At 53.0% G+C, this 21264-nt stretch overlaps 1 protein-coding gene across 1 annotated transcript in view; it reads right to left on the bottom strand.

The window, feature by feature from the left end:
- Positions 1-21264, bottom strand: part of LOC132334558 (uncharacterized) — a 44032-nt gene continuing 22768 nt past the window's right edge. The window contains exons 7-8 of the mRNA XM_059860663.1: positions 647-715; positions 1-105 (exon numbers count right to left, since the gene is read on the bottom strand). Of these exons, the coding sequence (XP_059716646.1) occupies positions 1-105; positions 647-715 (174 nt within the window). The remainder of the gene's footprint in view (positions 106-646; positions 716-21264) is intronic.

Here is a 21264-nt window from a genome sequence, read left to right as displayed (position 1 = left end):
TCAGCCCGGCCCCTGCTGCACGCGGCCGCCCCAGGGCACGGCTGCGAGAGGGCGGCAGCAGTGCCGGGGCCAGGCGGGGCTCGATGGTGCCGGGCCCGGGTGGCGCTGCCGGGGCAGCAGGTGGGGCTGGGGCCGAGCTGTGGCAGGGCCGGGAGGGAGCCCGGGCTCGTGGCTCACCAATGAACCTGATGGCCGCCACTTGCAGGGACTCCTGTGGGCTCTGCAGGTAGGGCAGGGCCCGGCGCAGGTGCTCGGCTGCTCTGCTCCCGTGGTCTGCCAGCTGGAGAGAGCGGCAGGAGGGAAGGGTTGGTGCAGGCTCAGCCCCTTGGCCGGGCGCTGCCTGCGCCCAGCCCCAGCCTCCCCTGCCTGCACAGCCCTGAGGCGCGGCCAGCAGCTGCTGGCGCCGGGCTCTGGAGGGGCAGAGGGCCGGCTGCTGCACGGGGAGCCGCGGTGCCAGCCCGCCCCACAGCTCCACTGGGCCAGGGCTGCATGGGAGCCCGGCTCAGGCCAACAGGAGCCTGGAGAAGAGCCCGCACAGCCTCTGGGTGCAGCAGCGGGCAGGGGCACAGCTGCCAGCCCCGCACTCTGAGCACCGCACTCAGGGGCCTTCTCCAGGCTGAGGCTGGGGCTTCCAGGCCGTCCTTACCAGGCACTTGGTGAACTTCCACGGCTTCTGGTTCTTCACCAGTCTTTCAAGATCCCTCCTCTTCAGGAACTTGACCACACAAAGCAGCGTTGCCTGAGAAGCCTGGAGAGCAGCAGAGATGCAGAGATGGCCCCACAGCCCAGGGCGCAGGACTCACGTCCCTGTGCCAAGGCCTGGAGGAGGCTGCAGCCCGGCAGGCGCCAGGGCAGGAGGCAGCCGAGCCCCCTGCCAGGGGGACAGCAGCAGCCCACGAGTCCTCACCTGTGCCACACGCCGATTCTCATCATGGCAGTGGAAGAAGAGTGGCAGCAGGCTCTGGCGCAGGGGTGTCTTCAGGGCCTTTTTTTTCTTTTCCAGTGGAAGAGTCACCAAGGTTCTGAAGAGCAGTATGGAGAGCAGCTGCACCTGGCTATTATTCTGTATTGAAGGAAGAAAAGAAGACCTTAGCATTGGCTGCACGGGGCTCAGCTTGGCCCAGGCCTGCAAATCCACAAGGCACAGTGCCAGGGAAGCACCCAGTGGCCATGGCTGGGGGCAGCAAGCCTTACGTGGTTGAAGAGTGGCAGGAGTGCCTCAAGCAGCTGCAGTGTGATGGGGCTGGGCATCAGCATGTCATTGTCCAAGATGATAAAGCTGAGAAGCATGACTGTCATGCTAACTATCTCTCCATCTGCGTCCCACAGGAGCTCCACAAGACTTTCAGTCAGGCTCCACATTTTTTCGGTCTGTGTGGAACACAAGTTTGTGAAATGCCATCCTGCTGCTGCAGAGCCCAGAGGCCAAAGGCCTGTCCTGAAGCACTCAGGCAGCTGAACTGGGAGGCAGGAGAGCTGGGAGCAACTGCCGCAGCACCCAAAGCTCAGCCAAGCCCAAGGGACTGCATTCCCCAGCTCAGCCTCAGCTGCTGCCCCCTTCTCACCATTGAGGGCTCCTCAATGAGCTCCAGAAGGGCCCTGAGCGCCAGGCGACGCCTCTCCCTGCACTCGCTCTGCAGCTGCCTTGACAAGATTTCCAGGACTCTGTTAGCACCGCGTTCACTCAGGTCCAGGAACTCGAGGACCTGAAAGGCACAGGGCAGTGACAGGGGACCCGGCCGGCAGGAGCCCAGAACCGCACAGGGCTGGGCCCAGGCAGCAGCACAGGGTGCGGGCACCGTCCCAGGCAGCTGTGGCTCCGAGAGGGCAGAGAGCTGGGAGGCAGCTGAGCGAGGCAGTGCTGGCCATCAGGCTCACCTCCACAAGGAACGCCAGGGCAGGCAGATCCCAGCGTGGCTCCCGTGTGCTGAGCAGCCGGAGCAGGTAGCGAGCGATCCGGGAACACAAGGGGATGGAGACACAGCACATCTCCCTGGCAGGAGAAAAAGGAACCAAGACTTTTGGCCAGGGGAACAAACCTCTGCCAGGACTGACTCACAGAGGTCTGGTCTTTCCCCAGCATCCTGCAAGGGGCCCTGGCCTATGTGGGAGGTGGCTCCTTGTGGGCACCCTCCTCTCCCTGCCCATTCCAGTCTGCTTGGCCATCCCTCGTTCACAAGGCTCTCTGGGCCACGACCACGGGGACTGTGTTGGGAACCCTGGGAACAGAGCACAAATGTCAGAGGCAGTGGGGAGAAGGAGGTCTCACCTGGCCAGCAGACCCACGGCATAGTGGTGGGTGTCAGCACACAGCAGCGTGTCCCAGCCACACCTGCGTTCCATTGCCACCACCACATCCTCCTGCTGCATTCGGCAGAGCAGGGACTTCAGGGTCTGCACTGCAAACCTGCGTGCAGAGCAAAGCCCAGGTCACACTGGGAGCACTGGCTCCTGCCCAGGGTCGTGGCAGGGACAGGAGGACTGGGATGAGCACCTGTTGGGGCTGGTGGCAAGGCCATGTTGCTCCTGGCATCCGTTCCAGAAGGTATCGACCTCCTCTGGCACATCCAGAGTGCTGAAGAACACTTGGAAGAGCAGATGCACAAAGAGGCGGGGGAAATACACCGTCACCATATGTGGGACACAGGGCACCTGGAGGATCTTCCACATCACCACAGCTGCCTGCCAAGGACAAAGCCCCCCAAGACAGCCCTCAGTGCTGAGGTGTCCGTGTGGCAGGGCCCGAGCAGGGGAGGGAGAGCCAGGAGAGAGGCAGGGGGGGCACGGAGCCTGGTGCCCCTGAAGCTGCCCCTGGGCCAGGTTTCAGCCCAGTCCCTGAGGCAGGGAGATGCAGTGGGGCAAGGAAGATGGAGAGCTGCTGGAGAGGTGGCCGTGGGGCCAGCAAAGGCCAGTTGCAGAAACTCACAGCCAGGGCAAAGACACCCGTTTTGTCCCCATCTGAGGTGCACGTGCTGTGCTCTGGCCAGCTCCCCAGCACATCCAGGAGTATCAGCAGCACCGGCTCCGCAGTCCTGGGCGAGCACATGATGCTCTTCCACATGGTCAAAGCAGCTCTGTGGGGTTAGAGCTCTGTCTCAGGGGTCTCTCAGACACAGCATCAGGGCCTGGGCAGCAGTGGGGATCTGAGCTGGCTTCCAGCTCTGCCTCTGCCCACTGGCCCTCACCAGCAGCACCCAGGCAGCCCAGCCCTATGGGGACAGTCCCCTGAGGGGTGGCAAGGGAGCATTGGCAGCAGGCTCGGGGGCTGACGTGCAAGGGCTGGCAAAGAGAGCAGCCAGAGGGCCCTGGAACTCTCTGTTGGTCAGACACCTGCAACAGGCTGTACAGGCTGATGGGCTGGGGAGCCCTGAGCCCTCTGGGCAGGTGGGCCCCATACCTGTCACAGGATGGGGACACACGCAGGAGCGTCATGACTACGTCAGCGGGCTGTGCTTCAGTGAGATCCAGCAGGGTCCTGTTCAGCCTGTGCTCAGCAAACTGATTGGCCAGGAGCCACTGGTGGATGTACCTGACCAGGGCGGGCACCTGGAGAGGGCACAGGGAGACTTGGAAAGCTGCCAGAGGGAGGAATGTCCCCAGCTTCCCCAGAGAAGTGCTTCCCTTCCCACCACACTGCCATGTGGCCTCAAAGGTTTCCAGTGACCAGCAGGCATGGCTTGGGAGGCCAAGCAATTCCTGGGAGGATCAAACCCTGGCCACAGGCTGCTTACTTGCTTTGGATTGGAAAAGCCCTCCTCTACGAGCATATCCAGCAGGGCAGCACTGGTCTTGGTTTGGAAGATGTGCGAATATGCTCTGAGCCCAGTGCCCATGGGGCTGGTCTCTTCTTCCCGAATTCTCTTCAGGAATTTGCAAACCAGCTGTAGGAGAAAAGCAGGAAGCCAGGGATTTTGCACGGAATGCTCCAAGCACGGTGACAGCAGGCCCAGCCCAGGTGGGGATGGCTGCAGGTACCTGTGCTGTTCTGTGGAAGAGGCCACGGGCGGGGTCCTGCTCTTGTGTGCGCTCCAGGGGTGCACCTGGCAAAGAGGGAGCACAGCCAGAGCTGAGGGGCTGCGGGAGAGGCCGGAGAACACAGCCCTGCCCTGTGCTCCCCAGGAAGGGACAGCCCTGGGATGCCCCAGGGGATGGAGCACAGCCCTGCGGGGTGTCCGCCTAGCCCCTATTCCTTCATGTCCATGGGCATGGCCCAGGGGATGGGATGGGATGGGATGGGATGGGATGGGATGGGATGGGATGGGATGGGATGGGATGGGATGGGATGGGATGGGATGGGATGGGATGGGATGGGATGGGATGGGATGGGATGGGATGGGATGGGATGGGATGGCGCCCAGCTGGCTGCAGGCACCAACTCTGTGGCCCAGCTCTACCACTCACCACCACTCAATGGCTCCAGCTCTTCAGTCTCCTGTGCGGGGGCAGGTCCAGGACCTTCTTCCTCTTCTTCCCCCCAGGCCAGCTTGGGCACTCTTGTGGCTCTCTGCTCCATGTCTTGCAGGAGAGATGCCTTGGAAAAGCTCTGAGTCAGCAAGTCCTACAGTCGTGCCTGGAAGGCACCTTCGAGAGAGAAGCCTCGGGAAGGCTACAGGACAGCAAGTCCTGCACTCTGGTCTCGAGGGCTCCTGCCACAAGGACAGGAGACTCCTGTCAAGGATTGTGGTGTGGCCTCAAGGGCACTGGCAGCAGGGATTGGAGATGCCTCCGGGGCACCAAGTCCCACGCTCTGCCCTCAAGAGCACCTGCAGAAGAGGAGCCTCGGGAAGGCCACAGGTCAGCAAGTCCTGTGGTCTGGCCTCGAGGTCAGCTGCAGGAACAATGCCTCGGAAAGGCTCTGGGTCAGACACGATTGAAGGCGCTGTGCGGGGGCTCCTCACGGCACCGCTCTGTGCTGTCCTGTCCCGTTGCCTGCTCTGAGCACTGTGGCCTGCTCTTGTCACCACCAGCTCCTATGTCACCATGTGTCACAAAGAGGCCTTGGACACCCCTTCTGTGCCATGGTTACCATGCTGCACCGTGTCACAAAGGGCCCCTGCACACACTGCCCCCTGCCCTGGGGCCGCCCCCAGCTGAACCAAAGTGGCCCCGGTTGGAAGGAATCTCTCACCCCAAGTGTTTAAGGCAGCCCGACAGGGTCTTTAGGAACAGCTCAGACCATCAGCAAACGCTGCCCTGCTCTCTGGGCTCAGGGCAGCAGAAGGAGACCCCAGGGCTGCCGAGGCAGCCGCTCTGGGAAGGGCACGGGGCCTTCCACAGAAGCTGGCACGGCCTCCTTGGGGCACGTCCCGGCAGGTGGCCATCCTAAACCTGTGGGTGTGACGTTGACAGGGAACGTGTGGGCCAGGGCACGAATGCTGCTCTAACCCCTGGGCCTGGGGAGCACTGACATCAGCAGGTGTGGCAGAGTCCCTGCCCAAGCAGACCTGCCACCCCCCGAGCCCTGGCAGCGCTGGTGCCCATCTCCTGTCCCTGAGACCTGTGCCCCCGGGGGGCTTCTGTGCCAGAGGGAGCCAAAGCCCACCTGCATTGGGGGCTGTGCTCCTTCCTGCAGGGGCTGTTGGCAGGAGCACCTGGAGCAAATGCTGGCAACACTTCTCGGTCAGAAGCTCTCACTCCATGCTGAAATTATTTTCTATTGAAGTAATTTCCTTTAGCACAGAAACACCTTAGTGGTGAAGGCACAGAAGAATCTGGCGTTTAAGACTCCTCACTTCAGGAAAGCTTTACTTCCCATTGCTCAACTCAAGGAGTTCCAAAAAGTTGCAAACTTCCCAAATTCATTGGGATGGCCTGAGAAGGTGAAGAGTTGGAATTTTGCTTCCCATCTCAAAGCAGCAACTCATTTGCCCTAATGTGACCCACTGAGAGTCACTTTACAGAACATAACACTACACAGAGGCAAAAAAAAAAGGCCATTCTTTGGTTTGCAAATGGTTTTCTATGAAGAGATGATAATATCCTAATTCTCTTAAGGAAAAAAAGCTGTCCAGAAATGAAAGTCCACTCAGTGTTACAAAAGTAGCCCAAACAAATGAGTAGATGGCAAAAGGGCTAATCCTCCCCCTGGTACAGATATCTAAGTGGCCAGTAAAGTACAGCTCTCCCTTCTTGTTTCCTGCAGGAGAATCAGGACCGTGAACAGGAAGAGTCACAGATATTCTTTCTGCCCTCCATAACCAAAGCTATGCCAAACCACAAATGCTGCCTTCAAACTGACTCAAATTCCAGCCTAGACCTCTCACCTTCCAGACAACTCCTTCCCCAACACTTTGCCAATACCAACCTCCCCAAACTCCCACACAGAAGCTCTCAACACCCCACCAGGGCTCCCAGCTGACCCAGTCCCTCCACAGAGCTTTCCCACCCTCCAGCACACGCCCTGGTTCCCTGCAGGTGCCGTGGGATGGCACTCAGGAGGATCTGCTCCAAGGCCTTCCCCGGTGGCAAGCTCAGGCTGCCAGGCCTAGGGTTCCTGGATCACCCTTCCCACCTCACTGGGAGCTCCCAGGGAAGCACTTTCCTTGAGAAGCAAGCTCCAAAGGCATTTCCCCAAATGTGTAGATTTCCTGGGGAACACCAACACACTCTTAAGAAAAGCTGGCAAGGCTGAATGCTCCAGCTCTAGCTCCTATTCCCCCAAGTGTGTTTCCAGGTGGAGGTTCAGAGGTGCAGCCCCAGGCCCTCTACAAACACAAGGTGCCCTCTGCCTCTTCACCTGCCTCAACTCCTGCCTGCGCTCACGGCAGGAAAACCAGGCTGTTCCCAGCCAGAGCCCAGAGCCCTGTCCCCACAGGACGCTCTTGTCAGAACCTTCCAGAACTCTCTGCTGTGCACAGAGCACTTTTCATGCCCGCTCCCAACAGGCTTTGGAATGCAGAGCACAACCTGGCTGGCTCTGCCACCAGCACGCCCCAAACACAGGTGGAGGAAGAAGCAGCAGGGGTTGTTTCGCGGCCATGCCCAAGAGAAACTGGAAAGGTGCCCTCGCTCTGGTCTCACTTGGTTGGCTTTCTGACTGGCTCTGAGCCTGGGGCTGCCATTCCTCGGTTCTGGGGACCAGAACCACACCTGGGATCCCAGCACTGCCAGAAAGCACTACAGGCACTGGCACAGTCATGTGTCTGAGTCTCGGGCACCGTGCTGCTGCTTCATTTGCCCTTAGGCACACCCAAAGCTCTCTGTTGAGCCCGCATGGTCTCTGGTTCTGCCCTCTTCCTGATCCTGTGCAGGGATGGAGCAGTGCAGTGCTTTCAGGAAGCTGTTCTTGAAACCTTCCAGCATTCCAAACCCCTTTGCCCTCTGTGGATGCTTGCATGGAATGCCTCACAGCTGGGTTCAGAGCATCCTCAGCTTGGCTCTTCCAAAGTCCAGGGGCTCCAGGGTGCTCAGCAAGGTCTATACCTCCACAGCGTCGTGGAAATGGATCTTCAGCACAGGGACCCTTCCAGCCTGATCTGCCCTCGTTCCTCTGTGTCTGTGCACAAAACATGGCGTGGAAGAGAACACCAGGAGGGGCCTGTGTGTCCCAGGGCTCTGGATTTGCTTTGCTCCAGCTCCACAGAGATGTGGGTAAAGTGAAGAAGCCAAACAGTTTATTAATGGAAGGGGAAGCAAAGGGATGAGCTGGGAGGGAAGAAAGGGGATGGGCAGGGTCTGAGGGCTGGAGGGAGGAAGCTGTTACCAGGGAGGGAGAAGGTGGGAGCTATGGGAGCTTCCCACAGGCTCAGCTGTGCCAGTCATCAGCTGTGCCTGGAGCTCCAGCTGGTCTCCTCTGATCTCCAGGTGGTCTCACCTTCCAAGGGATCTGGAGGTCTTAAAGAGACACTGGTTCTTCTGAGCCAGAAGATGAAAGTAGTTCTGCAGCTCTTCCCTCAAACATCATCTGTATAAATGTGCTTATATGGGAAGGGCTGTTGTCTTCACTCAGGCCTTGAAGGGCTGGAAGAGAGAGGAACAGAGCCACAGTCAGAACCTGGATGTGCAGGAATCCAAGGAGACCTTCCTGCCAGGGCCATCCCACCCAGCTCTTGCCATGGCCACAAGACAGGAGGGGCCAAGGGGATCAGCTGCAAGGTGCTGGCCATGAATCCCCTCACCCATGTCCCTGAAATCTCTGTGTGCTCTGCCCACGCCACCCTCGTCCACAGAAGGAGCGAAGCCCACTGCAGCCAGGGCAGGGATTGCAGCTCCCTGCCCAGGCATTGCAGCTCACCCAGCCAGCCCCTGCTGACAGCCCGCTGCCCTCACTCACCCTCGTGGAGGGCCTGGAACTCTTCCTTCTGCCCCATCAGGAGCAGCCTGGCCCTCCCTGGGAACACAGGCTAACCATAACTAAGGCTGCTGTGGCTGTTATCCAGTTTGTTTTATGGCTTAATAAGGTGAGAAATTCATGGATTTTTAACTTCCTCTGGAAGGCGAGCGCATGGATTCAGAGCTATCACACACTAACTGTCTGTTTTTGGGGTATTTTAATAATGGTACTTACTGTGAGGAAATGACATTGGGGGAGACTTTCTCTCAACCCTTCACCCAGCTCTTTGGGTCTGCCCCACCACTTTTCAAAGGGTTCACATCCGCTGAGAATGCTACTGATATCATACAGTGGTTATTTTTGCTGATAGGCCTGTTCTATTTAGCATTCAGAGATAGGGGAAGATTAACCTGGATAACCACGCTGACACCTACCCCAGAGACAAGGGATGCTGCTGCCCCAGAGCCTGACCCTGCCCCACAGCCCACCTCAGAAATGAACCACCCAGATTGGGTTCTGGTGAAGGAGTTGGGCCAGATGCTGAAGGAGTACATTTCCCCAGCTGGTGAAAACCCTCCCCCTGCCTCAAAGAGGGAGAGTCTGATGGTGCAGCAGTGGAACCCACAGATGTTCCAACCATCCAGGTTCCAGCTGAACTGCAGAGGCAGTCACAGCCAGCGGCAGTCGCTCCTGCAGAAACAAGGAGGTCTAAGATGAAATCAGAGCATCCAGGTAAGGATAAGAATGGAGGGCCCTCACATCCCACAGGGGAGCCAGTGGTTGAGTTCATCACTGAGTCCCTGATGTATTAAAGTCCCTGTGGATGAACTGCACAAGGACATTGTACGCCGGGGATGTGAGGCTTATACAACCTGGTTACTCTGGGTCGGGGACCTTATGGTCACAGGTGTGCAACTGGATGGTGGTGAGGCAAGGAATTTGGGACACTTGACCCAGGACTCAGGTATGAATCAGGTATTTGTATTGGATCCAGGGTCCCTTTCCCTCTGGGAGCTGCTTATAATGAGTGTCAGAGAGAGGTTTGTCCAGAGGGAGAGAATGCAGGAGCACCACGATAGAATGTGCTGGAAGACCCTCGAGGAAGGGATCCAACAGCTGAGAGAAGTGGCAGCATTGGAGGTACTCTTTGGGAGGGATGGACAGCATGACAATGACCCTGACAAAATCAGGTGCACAGGGCAAATGCTGTGGAGTCTGGCAGATCTGGGGCCATCTCAATACACCACCTTCACTGCAACGATTAATGCTGATACCAACCAAGAGACAGCGGGCTCTGTCACCAACAAGCTTAGAAATTGTGAGAGTATGATCAATGGCCCAATGCAGGCTCATGTCTCTGCTATTATTAAGAGCCTACAAGAAGAGATGAGGGTGGAGAGAGGAAGAACAGTTCCCACATGGCACCAGTGCGAGTCACAGGCCCCAAAGTCACAGCCCAGCATTCCCCAGCTAGAGAGAGAGGCTACATCCCAAGGGCTGACCTGTGGTTCTTTCTGTGTGACCATGGGGAAGACGTGGGAAGGTGGGACGGGAAACCCACTTCTGTCCTGGCAGCACGGGTGCGTCAGCTCAAGGAGGGAAACACTAACAGAGGGAGTTCCACTAAAGTGAAGGTAGCCTCAACCTCCCATGTCCAAGCTACCGGGTATGATCTGTCAGATCCCCTTGAAGGAACCTCTACCGTGTATGCCCAGGAAAGACATAATAACCAGGGTTAGAGGGGCCCTGCCCGAGAGATCCAATTCCTGGGAGTAAAGTGGCAAGGTGGACGGTATCAGATTCCCACTGAGGTCATCAACAAGATCAACGTGATATCTCCACCAACCAGCAAGAAGGAAACACAAGCTTTCCTGGGTGCCATAGGGTTTTGGAGAATGCACATTCCCGAGTACAGCCAGATTGTGAGCCCTCTCTACCTGGTCACCCACAAGAAGAACAATTTCCACTGGAGCCCTGAGCAGCAGGAAGCCTTTGCCCAGATCACGCAGGAGATCGCTCATGCCGTAGCCCTTGGCCCAGTCAGGACAGGACCAGAGGTGAAGAACGTGCTTTACTCTGCAGCCAGGAACCATGGCTTGTCCTGGAGCCTTTGGCAGAAGGTGCCTGGGGAGACTTGAGGCCGAGCACTGGGATTCTGGAGCCAAAGTTACAGAGGGTCCAAAGCCAACTCCATTCCCACAGAGAAGGAAATCTTGGCCGCCTGTGAAGGAGTTCAAGCTGCCTCGGAGGTGATTGGCAGAGAAGCACAACTCCTCCTGGCACCTCGACCACCAGTGCTGGGGTGGATGTTTAAAGGAAAGGTTCCCTCTACCCACCACGCCACCAACACTGCATGGAGCAAGTGGATTGCTCTTATCACACAGCGAGCTCGTATTGGAAACCTGAATCACCCTGGTATTTTGGAGATAATTACAAACTGGCTGGAAGGTGAGAACTTTGGTCTCACTGACAAAGAGGAGCAGGAACAAGTGACACGGGCTGAGGAAGCTCCACCATCCAACCAACTACCAGTAGAAGAAACACGCTACGCTCTTTTCACTGAAGGTTCCTGTTGCATTGAAGGGATGAAGCAGAAATGGAAAGCAGCCGTATGGAGCCCCACATGACAGGTTTCACAAGCTACCAAAGGAGAAGGTGGATCAAGTCAACTTGCTGAACTCAAGGCCATTCAGCTGGCCCTGCACATTGCTGAAATGGAAAAGTGGCCAAAGCTCTACCTTTATACTGATTCGTGGATGGTAGCCAATGCTCTTTGGGGCTAGCTGGAAAAGTGGAAAAGGACTAACTGGCAGCATAGAGCAAAGCCAGTCTGGGCTGCTGATGAGGGGAAAGACATTGCCTCTGGGGTAGAAAATCTGTCTGTGAAAGTCTGTCATTTAGATGCCCATGTCCCCAAGAGTAGAGCCAATGAGGAGCATTGAAACAATGAGCAGGTAGGTCAGGCTGCAGAGATAGAGGTGTCAAAGATAGACTTAGATTGGCAACATAAGAGGGAGTTATTCTCACCTTGATTTACCCATGATGTCTCAGGTCATCAGGGTAGAGATGTCATTTCTAAGTGGGCACGAGACCGAGGGGTGGATCTAACCATGGACAGTGTTTCTCAGGTTATCCATGACTGTGAGATGTGTGCTGCCATCAAGCAGGCCAAGCAGGTGAAGCCCCTGTGGTATGGTGGGCGGTGGTCCAAGTACAGGTATGGGGAGGCCTGGCAGATTGACTACATCCCACTGCCCCAGACACACCAGGGCAAGTGCTACGTGCTGACCATGGTAGAAGCCACCACAGGATGGTTGGAGACCCACCCTGTGCCTCATGCCACTGCCCAGAACACCATCCTGGGCCTGGAAAAACAAGTCCTGTGGAGACATGGCACCCCTGAGGGAATTGAGTCAGACAACAGGACCCATTTCAAGAATGCCTTTATCAACTCCTGGGCAAGGGAACATGGAATTGAATGGATATATCATATCCCCTATCATGCACCAGCTGCAGGGAAAGTTGAACAGTTTAACAGACTACTTCTGACTACCCTGAAGGCACTTGGCAGGGGAATCTTCGGAAATTGGGAAATGAACTTAGGAAAAGCAGCCTGGATGAACCTAATTGAACACTGGAGAACATTGTTACCCCATGGAATCTCATGGAACCAGGTGTCCATGGTGACAGAGCCAGGCCTTATGGAACGCTGGAGAACAATGTAACCCAAGGGAATCCCATGGAAGCAGGTGTCCATGATGACAGAGCCAGGCCTCATGGAACACAGGAGAACATTTTTACCCAAGGGAATCCCATGGAACCAGGTGTCCATGGTGACAGAGCCAGGCCTCATGGAACACTGGAGAACATTGTTAACCAATGGAATCTAATGGAACCAGGTGTCCATGGTGACAGAGCCAGGTTAATGGAACCTAATGGAACACTGGAGAACATTGATACCCCATGGAATCTCATGGAACCAGGTGTCCATGGTTACAGACCCAGGCCTCATGGAACACTGGAGAACATTGTTACCCCAGGGAATCTCATGGAACCAGGTGTCCATGGTGACAGAGCCAGGCCTAATGGAACACTGGAGAACACTGTTACCCAAGGGAATCCCATGGAACCAGGTATCCATGGTGACAGAGCCGGGACTGATGGAACAATGGAGAACATTGTTACCTCATGGAATCTCATGGAACCAGGTGTCCATGGTGACAGAGTCAGGCCTCATGGAACACTGGAGAACATTGTTACCCAATGGAATCTCATGGATCCACGTGTCCATGGTGACAGAGCCAGGCTAATGGAACCTAATGGAACACTGGAGAACATTGTTACCCCATGGAATCTCATGGAACTAGGTGTCCATGTTTACAGAGCCAGGCCTGATGGAACACTGGAGAACATTGTTACCCCATGGAATCTCAGGGAAGCAAGTGTCCAATGTGACAGAGGCAGGCCTGATGGAACACTGGAGAACATTGTTACCCAAGGGAATCCCATGGAACCAGGGGTCCATGGTGACAGAGCCAGGTAAAGTGAACCTAATGGAACACTGGAGAACATTGTTACCCAATGGAATCTCATGGAACCAGGTATCCATGGTGAGAGAGCCGAGCCTGATGGAACGCTGGAGAACAATGTTACCCAAGCGAACCCCATGGAACCAGGTGTCCATGATGACAGAGCCAGGCCTCATGGAACACTTGAGAAAATTTTTACCCAAGGGAATCCCATGGATCCAGGTGTCCATGGTGACGGAGCCAGGCTAAGGGAACCTAATGGAACACAGGAGAACATTGTTACCCCATGGAATCTCATGGAACCAGGTGTCCATGGTGACGGAGCCAGGTTAAATGAACCTAATGGAACACAGGAGAACATTGTTACCCCATGGAATCTCATGGAACCAGGTGCCCATGGTGACTGAGTCAGGCCTGATGGAACACTGGAGAATCCTGTTACCCAATGGAATCTCATGGAGCCAGGTGTCCATGGTGACAGATGCAGGCCTGGTGGAACACTGGAGACTATTGTAACCCAAGGGAATCCCATGGCACCAGGTGTCCATGGTGACAGAGCCAGGCCTGACAGAACCTAATGGAACACAGGAGCACATTGTTAGCCCATGGAATCTCATGGAATCAGGTGTCCATGGTGACAGATCCAGCATTATGGAACCTAATGGAACACAGGAGAACATTGTTACCCCATAGAATCTCAGGGAAACCGGTGTCCATGGTAACAGAACCAGGCCTCATGGAACACAGGAGAACATTGTTACCCCATGGTATCTCATGGAACCAGGTGCCCATGGTGACAGAGCCAGGCCTGATGGAACACAGGAGAACACTATTACCACAATGGAATCTCATGGAACCAGGTTTCATGGTGACAGAGGAAGGCCTCATGGAACACTGGAGAACATTGTTACCCCATGGAATCTCATGGAACCAGGTGCCCATGGTGACAGAGGCAGGCCTGATGGAACACAGGAAAACATTGTCACCCTAGGGAATCCTATGGAACCAGGTGTCCATGGTGACAGAGCCAGGCTAATGGAACCTAATGGAATTCTGGAGAACATTGTTACCCCATGGTATCTCATGGAACCAGGTGTCCATGGTCACAGAGGCCAGACTGATGGAACACAGGAGAACATTGTTACGCCATGGAATCTCATGGAACCAGGTGTCCATGGTGACAGAGCCAGACCTCATGGAACACTGGAGAACATTGTTACGCCATGGAAGCCCATGGAACCAGGTGTCCATGGTGACAGAGCATGGCCTGATGGAAATAAGGAGAACATTTTTACCCACTGGAATCTCATGGAACCAGGTGTCCATAGTGACAGAGCCAGGCCAGATGGAACACTGGAGACTACTGTTACCCTAGGGAATCCCGTGGAACCAGGTGTCCATGGTGACAGAGCCAGGCTAATGGAACGTAATGGAACACAGGAGAACATTGTTTCCCCATGGAACATCATGGAACCAGGTGTCCATGGTGAAAGATTCAGGCCTCAAGGAACACTGGAGAACATTGTTACGCAATTAAAACCTATGGAAACAGGTGTCCATGGTGACAGAGCCAGGGCTGATAGAACACTGGAGAACATTGTTACCCAAGGGAATTTCATGGATCCATGTGTTCATCGTGACACAGCCAGGCTAAAGGAACCTAATGGAACACAGGAGAACATTGTTACCCCATGGTATCTCATGGAACCAGGTGCGCATGGTGACAGAACCAGGCCTGATGGAACACTGGAGACTATAGTTACCGAAGGGAATTCCATGGAACCAGGTGTCCATGATGACAGAGCCAGGCTAATGGAAACTAATGGAACACAGGAAAACATTGTTAGCCAATGGAATCTCATGGAACCAGGTGTCCATGGTGACAGAGCCATGCCTGATGGAACCTAATGGAACGTTGGAGAACATTGTTACCCAAGGGAATTTCATGGAAGCAAGTGTCCATGTTGACAGAGGCAGGCCTGATGGAACACAGGAGAACATTGTTACCCAAGGGAATCCCATGGAACCATGTTTCAATGGTGACTGAGCCAGCGTAATGGAACCAAGTGGAACACAGGAGAACATTGTTACCCAATGGAATCTCATGGAACCAGGTGTCCACAGTGACAGAGCCAGGCCTGATGGAACACAGGAGAACATTGTTACCCAAGGGAATTTCATGGAACGAGGTGTCCATGGTGACAGAGCCAGGCCTGATGGAACACAGGAGAACATTGTTACCCCATGGTATCTCATGGAACCAGGTGCCCATGGTGACAGAGCCAGGCCTGATGGATCACTGGAGAACACTGTTAGCCTATGGAATCTCATGGAACCAGGTGTCCATGGTGACAGGGTCAGGCCTGATAGAAAACTGGAGACCATTGTTACCCCATGTATTCTCATGGACCCAGGTGTCCATGGTAACAGAGCCAGGCCTGATGGAACACTGGAGACTATTGTTACCCAAGGGAATTCCATGGAACCAGGTGTCCTTCGTGACAGAACCAGGCTAATGGAACCTAATGGAACTCAGGAGAACTTTTTTACCACATGGAATCTCATGGAACCAGGTATCCATGGTGAAAGCGTCAGGCCTGATGGAACATAATGGAACAAAGGAGAACATTGTTAGCCCATGAAATCTCATGGTACCAGGTGTCCATGGTGAAAGAGTCAGGCCTGATGGAACACTGGAGAACATTGTTACCCAAAAGAATCCCATGGAACCAGGTGTCCAGGGTAACAGAGCCAGCCTAATGGAACCTAATGGAACACAGGAGAACATTGTTACCCCATGGAATCTTATGGAACCCGGTGTCCATGGTGACAGAGCCAGGCCTGATGGAACACTGAAGACTATTGTTACCCAAGGGAATCCCATGGAACCAGGTGTGCATGGTGACAGAGCCAGGCTTATGGAACCTAATGGAACACGGGAAAACACTGTTACCTCATGGAATCTCATGGAACCAGGTGTCCATGGTGACAGAGCCAGGCCTGATGGAACACAGGAGAACACTGTTACCCCATGGTATCTCATGGAACCAGGTGCCCATGGTGACAGAGCCAGGCCTGATGGAACACTGGAGAACATTGTTACCCAAATGGTATCTCATGGAACCAGGTTTCATGCTGACAGAGCCAGGCCTGATGGAACACTGCAGAACATTGTTACCGAAGGGAATTTCATGGAACAATGTGTTCATCCTGACATAGCCAGGCTAAAGGAACCTAATGGAACCCAGGAGAACATTCTTAGCCCAGGGAATCTCATGGAACCAAGTGTCCATGGTAACAGAGCCAGGCCTCATGGAACACGGGAGACTATTGTTACCGAAGGGAATCCCAAGGAACCAGGTGTCCATGGTGACAGAGCAAGGCTAATGGAAACTAATGGAACACTGGAGAACATTGTTTGCCCATGGAATCTCATGGAACCAGTTGTCAATGGTCACATAGCCAGGCTAATGAAACCTAATAAGACACTGGAGAACATTGTTACCCCATGGAATCTCATGGAACCAGGTGTCCATGGTGACAGAGCCAGGCCTGATGGAACCTAATGGAACACAGGAGATCATTGTTACCCAAGGGAATTTCATGGAAACATGTTTCCATTGTGACAGAGGCAGGCCTGATGGAACACTGGAGAACATTGTTACCTAATGGAATCTCATGGAACCAGGTGTCCATGATGACACAGCCAGGCCTGATGGAACACAGGAGAACATTGTTACCCAAGGGAATCCCGTGGAACCAGGTGTCCATGGTGACAGAGCCAGGCTAATGGAACCTAATGGAACACAGGAGAACATTGTTACCCCATGGAATCTCATGGAACCAGGTGTCCATGGTGACAGAGCCAGGCCTGATGGAACATAATGGAACAAAGGAGAACATTGTTAGCCCATGGAATCTCATGGAACCAGGTGTCCATGGTGACAGAGACAGGCTAATGGAACCTAATGGAACACAGGAGAACATTGTTACCCCATGGAATCTCATGGAACCAGGTGTCCATGGTGACAGATCCAGGCCTGATGGAACACTGGAGAACACTGTTACCCCAATGGAATCTCATGGAACCAGGTTTCATGGTGACAGAGGAAGGCCTCATGGAACACTGGAGAACATTGTTACCCACTGGTATCCTATTGAACCAGGTGTCCATGGTGACAGAGGCAGGCCTGATGGAACCTAATGAAACACAGGTGGACATTGTAACCCAATGGAATCTAATGGAACCAGGTGTCCATGGTGACAGAGGCAGGCCTGATGGAAAACTGGAGAACATTGTTACCCCATTGAATCTCATGGAACCAGGTGTCCATGGTGACAGAGTCAGGCCTGATGGAACACTAGGGACTATTGTTATCCAAGGGAATCCCATGGAACCAGGTGTCCATAATGACAGAGCCAGGCCTGATGGAACACAGGAGAACATTGTTATCCCAATGGAATCTTATGGAACCTGGTGTCCATGGTGACAGAGCCGGGCTGAGGGAACTTAATGGAACACAGGAGAACATTGTTGCCCAATGGAATCTCATGGAATCAGGTGTCCATGGTGACAGAGCCAGGCCTGATGGAACCCTGGAGAACATTGTTACCCCATGGAATCTCATGGAACCAGGTGTCCATGGTGACAGAGCCAGGCCTCATAGAACACTGGAGACTATTATTACCCAAGTAAATCCCATGGAACCAGGTGTCCATGGTGACAGAGCCAGGCCTCATGGAACACTAGAGAACATTGTTACGCAATGGAATCCCATGGAACCAGGTGTCCATGGTGACAGAGCCAGGACTGATGGAACCTAGTGGAACGCTGGAGAACATTTTTACCCCATGGAATCTCATGGAACCAGGTGTCCATGGTGACAGAGCCAGGCCTCATGGAACACTGGAGGCTATTGTTACCAAGGGAATCCCATGGAACCATGTGTCCATGGTGACAGAGCCAGGCTAATGGAAATTAATGGAACACAGGAGAACATTGTTACCCCAATGGAATCTCATGGAACCAGGTGTCCATGGTGACAGCGCCGGGCCTGACAGAACCTAATGGAATACTTGATAACATGGTTACCCCATGGAATCTCATGGAACCAGGTGTCCACGGTGACAGAGACAGGCCTGATGGAACACAGGAGAACATTGTTACCCAAGGGAATCTCATGGAACCAGGTTCCCATGGTGACTGAGTCAGGCCTGATGGAACACTGGATAACATTGTTACCCCATGGAATCTCATGGAACCAGGTGTCCATGGTGACAGAGGCAGGCCTGATGGAACACAGGAGAACATGGTTACCTTAGGGAATCCCATGGAACCAGGTTTCCATGGTGACAGAGCAAGGCTAATGGAACACTGGAGAACATTGTTACGCCATGGAATCTCATGGAACCAGGTGTCCATGGTAACAGAGGCAGGCCTGATGGAAAACTGGAGAACATTGTTACCCCATGGAATCCCATGGAACCAGGTGTCCATGGTGACAGAGCCAGGCCTCATGGAACACTGGAGACTATTGTTACCCAATAGAACCCCATGGAACCAGGTGTCCATGGTGACAGATCTGGGCCTCATGGAAAACTGGAGAACATTGTTACCCAATGGAATCTCATGGAACCTGGTGTCCATGGTGACAGAGCCAGGCCTGATGGAACCCAGAGAACACTGTTACCCAAGGGATTCTCATGAAAACAGGGGTCCATGGTGACAGAGCCATGGTAATTTAACCTAATGGAACCCTGGAGAACATTGTTACCCCATGGAATCTCATGGAACCAGGTGTCCATGGTGACAGAGCCAGGCCTGATGGAACCCAGAGAACATTGTTACCCAATGGAATCCCATGGAACCAGGTGTCTATGGCGACAGTGCCAGGCCACATGGAACACTGGAGAACATTGTTACTCCATGTGTTAGCTTTCAGGAACACGTAATCACGAGAAATAATTATATGCAGTCGCTTTTATTGAAGAGCTCCGGGTGTCAGGGGTAAAGACCCAAATCTGACTCCGACATAGGTTCGGGATGGATATGCTTTTATATTCTATCGTTATATAACTTTGATATTAATTATTAAACTTAAATTGTTCTATAGTATACATAGATTTCAGCCAAGCATGGCCACCTTAGACTAGGAACATACAGTTTCTCAGTGTTCTTCTTATGATTATACAGTAATTATTTTAACCACTAAACAATCATTTCAGCTAGCAATTATACTACTTACGCAGGTAAAACACAAGGCTTAACATTTCAGAGTTTATCTTAGCATTTTCCAGGGCGCCACTATCATTATTCCCCCTTTGAAAGCATTTTCACTTCACTATACGTGTAAATGTTTTCACTTGATACAGTCTTTTACTTCTCAATTTATGTTTGATGTTCTTCAAATCCAGGGTTGATGTAAAAGTTGTCGTGGATTCTATCATGGGCTGGAGAACTAGAAGATAGTGGATGTGGATCTCGTGTCAGTGTCTTTATTATTTTCTGGTTCCAGGACGTTTTCTTCTGTATTTCTCTCCTTAAAATGCTGTAAACTAACCAAATTGCTAAGAATGCAATTAGTAAGATTATCACACTCTCAATGATAGATTTAATCCATGAACTCACATTCCACCCTAACCCTTTAAAGATTTTTCCTAACTAGCTTGTAGTCAAATCTTTCTTCTCTTCTTGTGCCTCATGCTCTATTTGTTTCAACTGATTGATGTCATATTCTACATCTGCAGTTACATTTGGGATGTGAATGCAGCAATGATCAACTCGTCCCTTTAAAAATCTACATACTCCATGCTCCTTCAGGAGTAACAAATCTAAGGCTAATCGATTTTGCAAAGTCATTTTTGTGGTGGTTTGTAATTGTACGTTTAATTCTTTAAATCTTTCTCTGGTGATTTTTGCTAGTCTATCAACCTGACCTGTAAGTTTGTACAGCATCTCTCTATTCTGATAGTTTGCTATAGGACCGAATAAAGACTCTAGGGCCCACCCAAGTTTCATTCCACTAGAGGGTTCTTGCCAAGTGTCATCTGGATTTTTGTTGTCTAGAACTTCTCATCTTGCTCTTATCTGCAGAAGTTCATGTTTTCCATTAAATGGGGACTTTTTCCAAATTGGACATAAGGTTGGGAGGCCCAAAGTAATTTCTTTTACTTTCCCATCTACAGGCAGATGTGTGTAGTATTGTCAACAAGGGTCCCAGGATGAGGGAAGAGACGAGAAAGTTGACTCCATGTATCAGCAAGCTAGGTTTATTATTTTATGATAGAAAATATATTAAAACTATACTAAAAGAACAGAGAGAAAAGATTTCATCAGAAGGCTAAGCTAAGAATAGGAAAGGAAGGAATAACAAAGGCTTGTCTCCGACCGAGACGGTCTGGACAGGTGAACTGTGGTTGGCCGTTAATTCCAAACAACCAGATGAGACCAATGACAGATTCCCCCTGTTGCATTCCACAGCAGCAGATAAGAATTGTTTACAGTTTGTTCCTGAGGCCTCTCAGCTTCTCAGGAGGAAAAAATCCTAAGGAAAGGATTTTTCCTAAAACATGTCGGTGACATCTCACCCTTTTTATTTTAAATAAATTAAAAGGAAAAAGTGTTTGCAATTTCATCTGCTGGCCCATGCAGAGGAAAGAACAAGCACCTGAGAGTCTTAATGTTGCCAATCAAAACATCAATCAGTGCTGATGTGGAACCGTCAGGGAAATTCTTCACCTGCAAAACATCAAATTACATCACACACCAAAACAATCTTAAGATATAAGAAAATGCAAAAACAATGAAAAGAAAGTTCATTGCTTCAAGTCCAAACAGCTGAGTTTCAGGGAAAGTCCAAACTGAAGATGTTCCTCTCTGACATCGCTGAAAGTCCCTTTTGGTCCTGAAACAGGCTTGCTTGGCTTTTCAACGCTTTTTGAGCTGCTAGCTCTTTCAACTCTTTTTTTTTTTTTTTTTTTTTTTTTTTTTTTTTTTTTTTTTGACGAAAGACCAGCAGCAGAGAGGAGCCACTGAGGCCCTGCGGGGGCCCTGGCCCTCGTGGAAGGATCAGGGATCCCAGACCTGGCCTACAGAACGGTGGCCCAGGTCCTGACGGGGGAAGCAAAGCCCCCGAACCAAACAGCCGCTGGCCGGGCGGAGGCCCTGGCCCAGGGAACCGAGCCAAACGGCCCAGACCCGGCCCGCGGAGCGGGCTCCGTGGTCTCACAACCCGGCACTCTGCTGCCAATGCCTGGGCAGCACGAGTGACCGAACGCTTCATCCCCTCTGAACCGGTGCACACCAGCAGCTGGGGAAGAGAAGCTTTCCCAGGGATCATCACCCCAGATCTGGGGGTGCTTTGTCCCCAGAGCAATTGAGCGACGCTCACTTTCCACTGTTTCTCCTGCCTCTGCAACGCAAATGCAAAAGGTGTTCCTCCTTTCTGCCCCTCGGTACCACCC

Source organism: Haemorhous mexicanus, chromosome 16 (genome assembly GCF_027477595.1).
Source record: "Haemorhous mexicanus isolate bHaeMex1 chromosome 16, bHaeMex1.pri, whole genome shotgun sequence".
Lineage (NCBI taxonomy): Eukaryota > Metazoa > Chordata > Aves > Passeriformes > Fringillidae > Haemorhous > Haemorhous mexicanus.
Note: the sequence above shows the minus strand (reverse complement) of the source record. Positions and strands in the feature narration are given on the sequence as shown.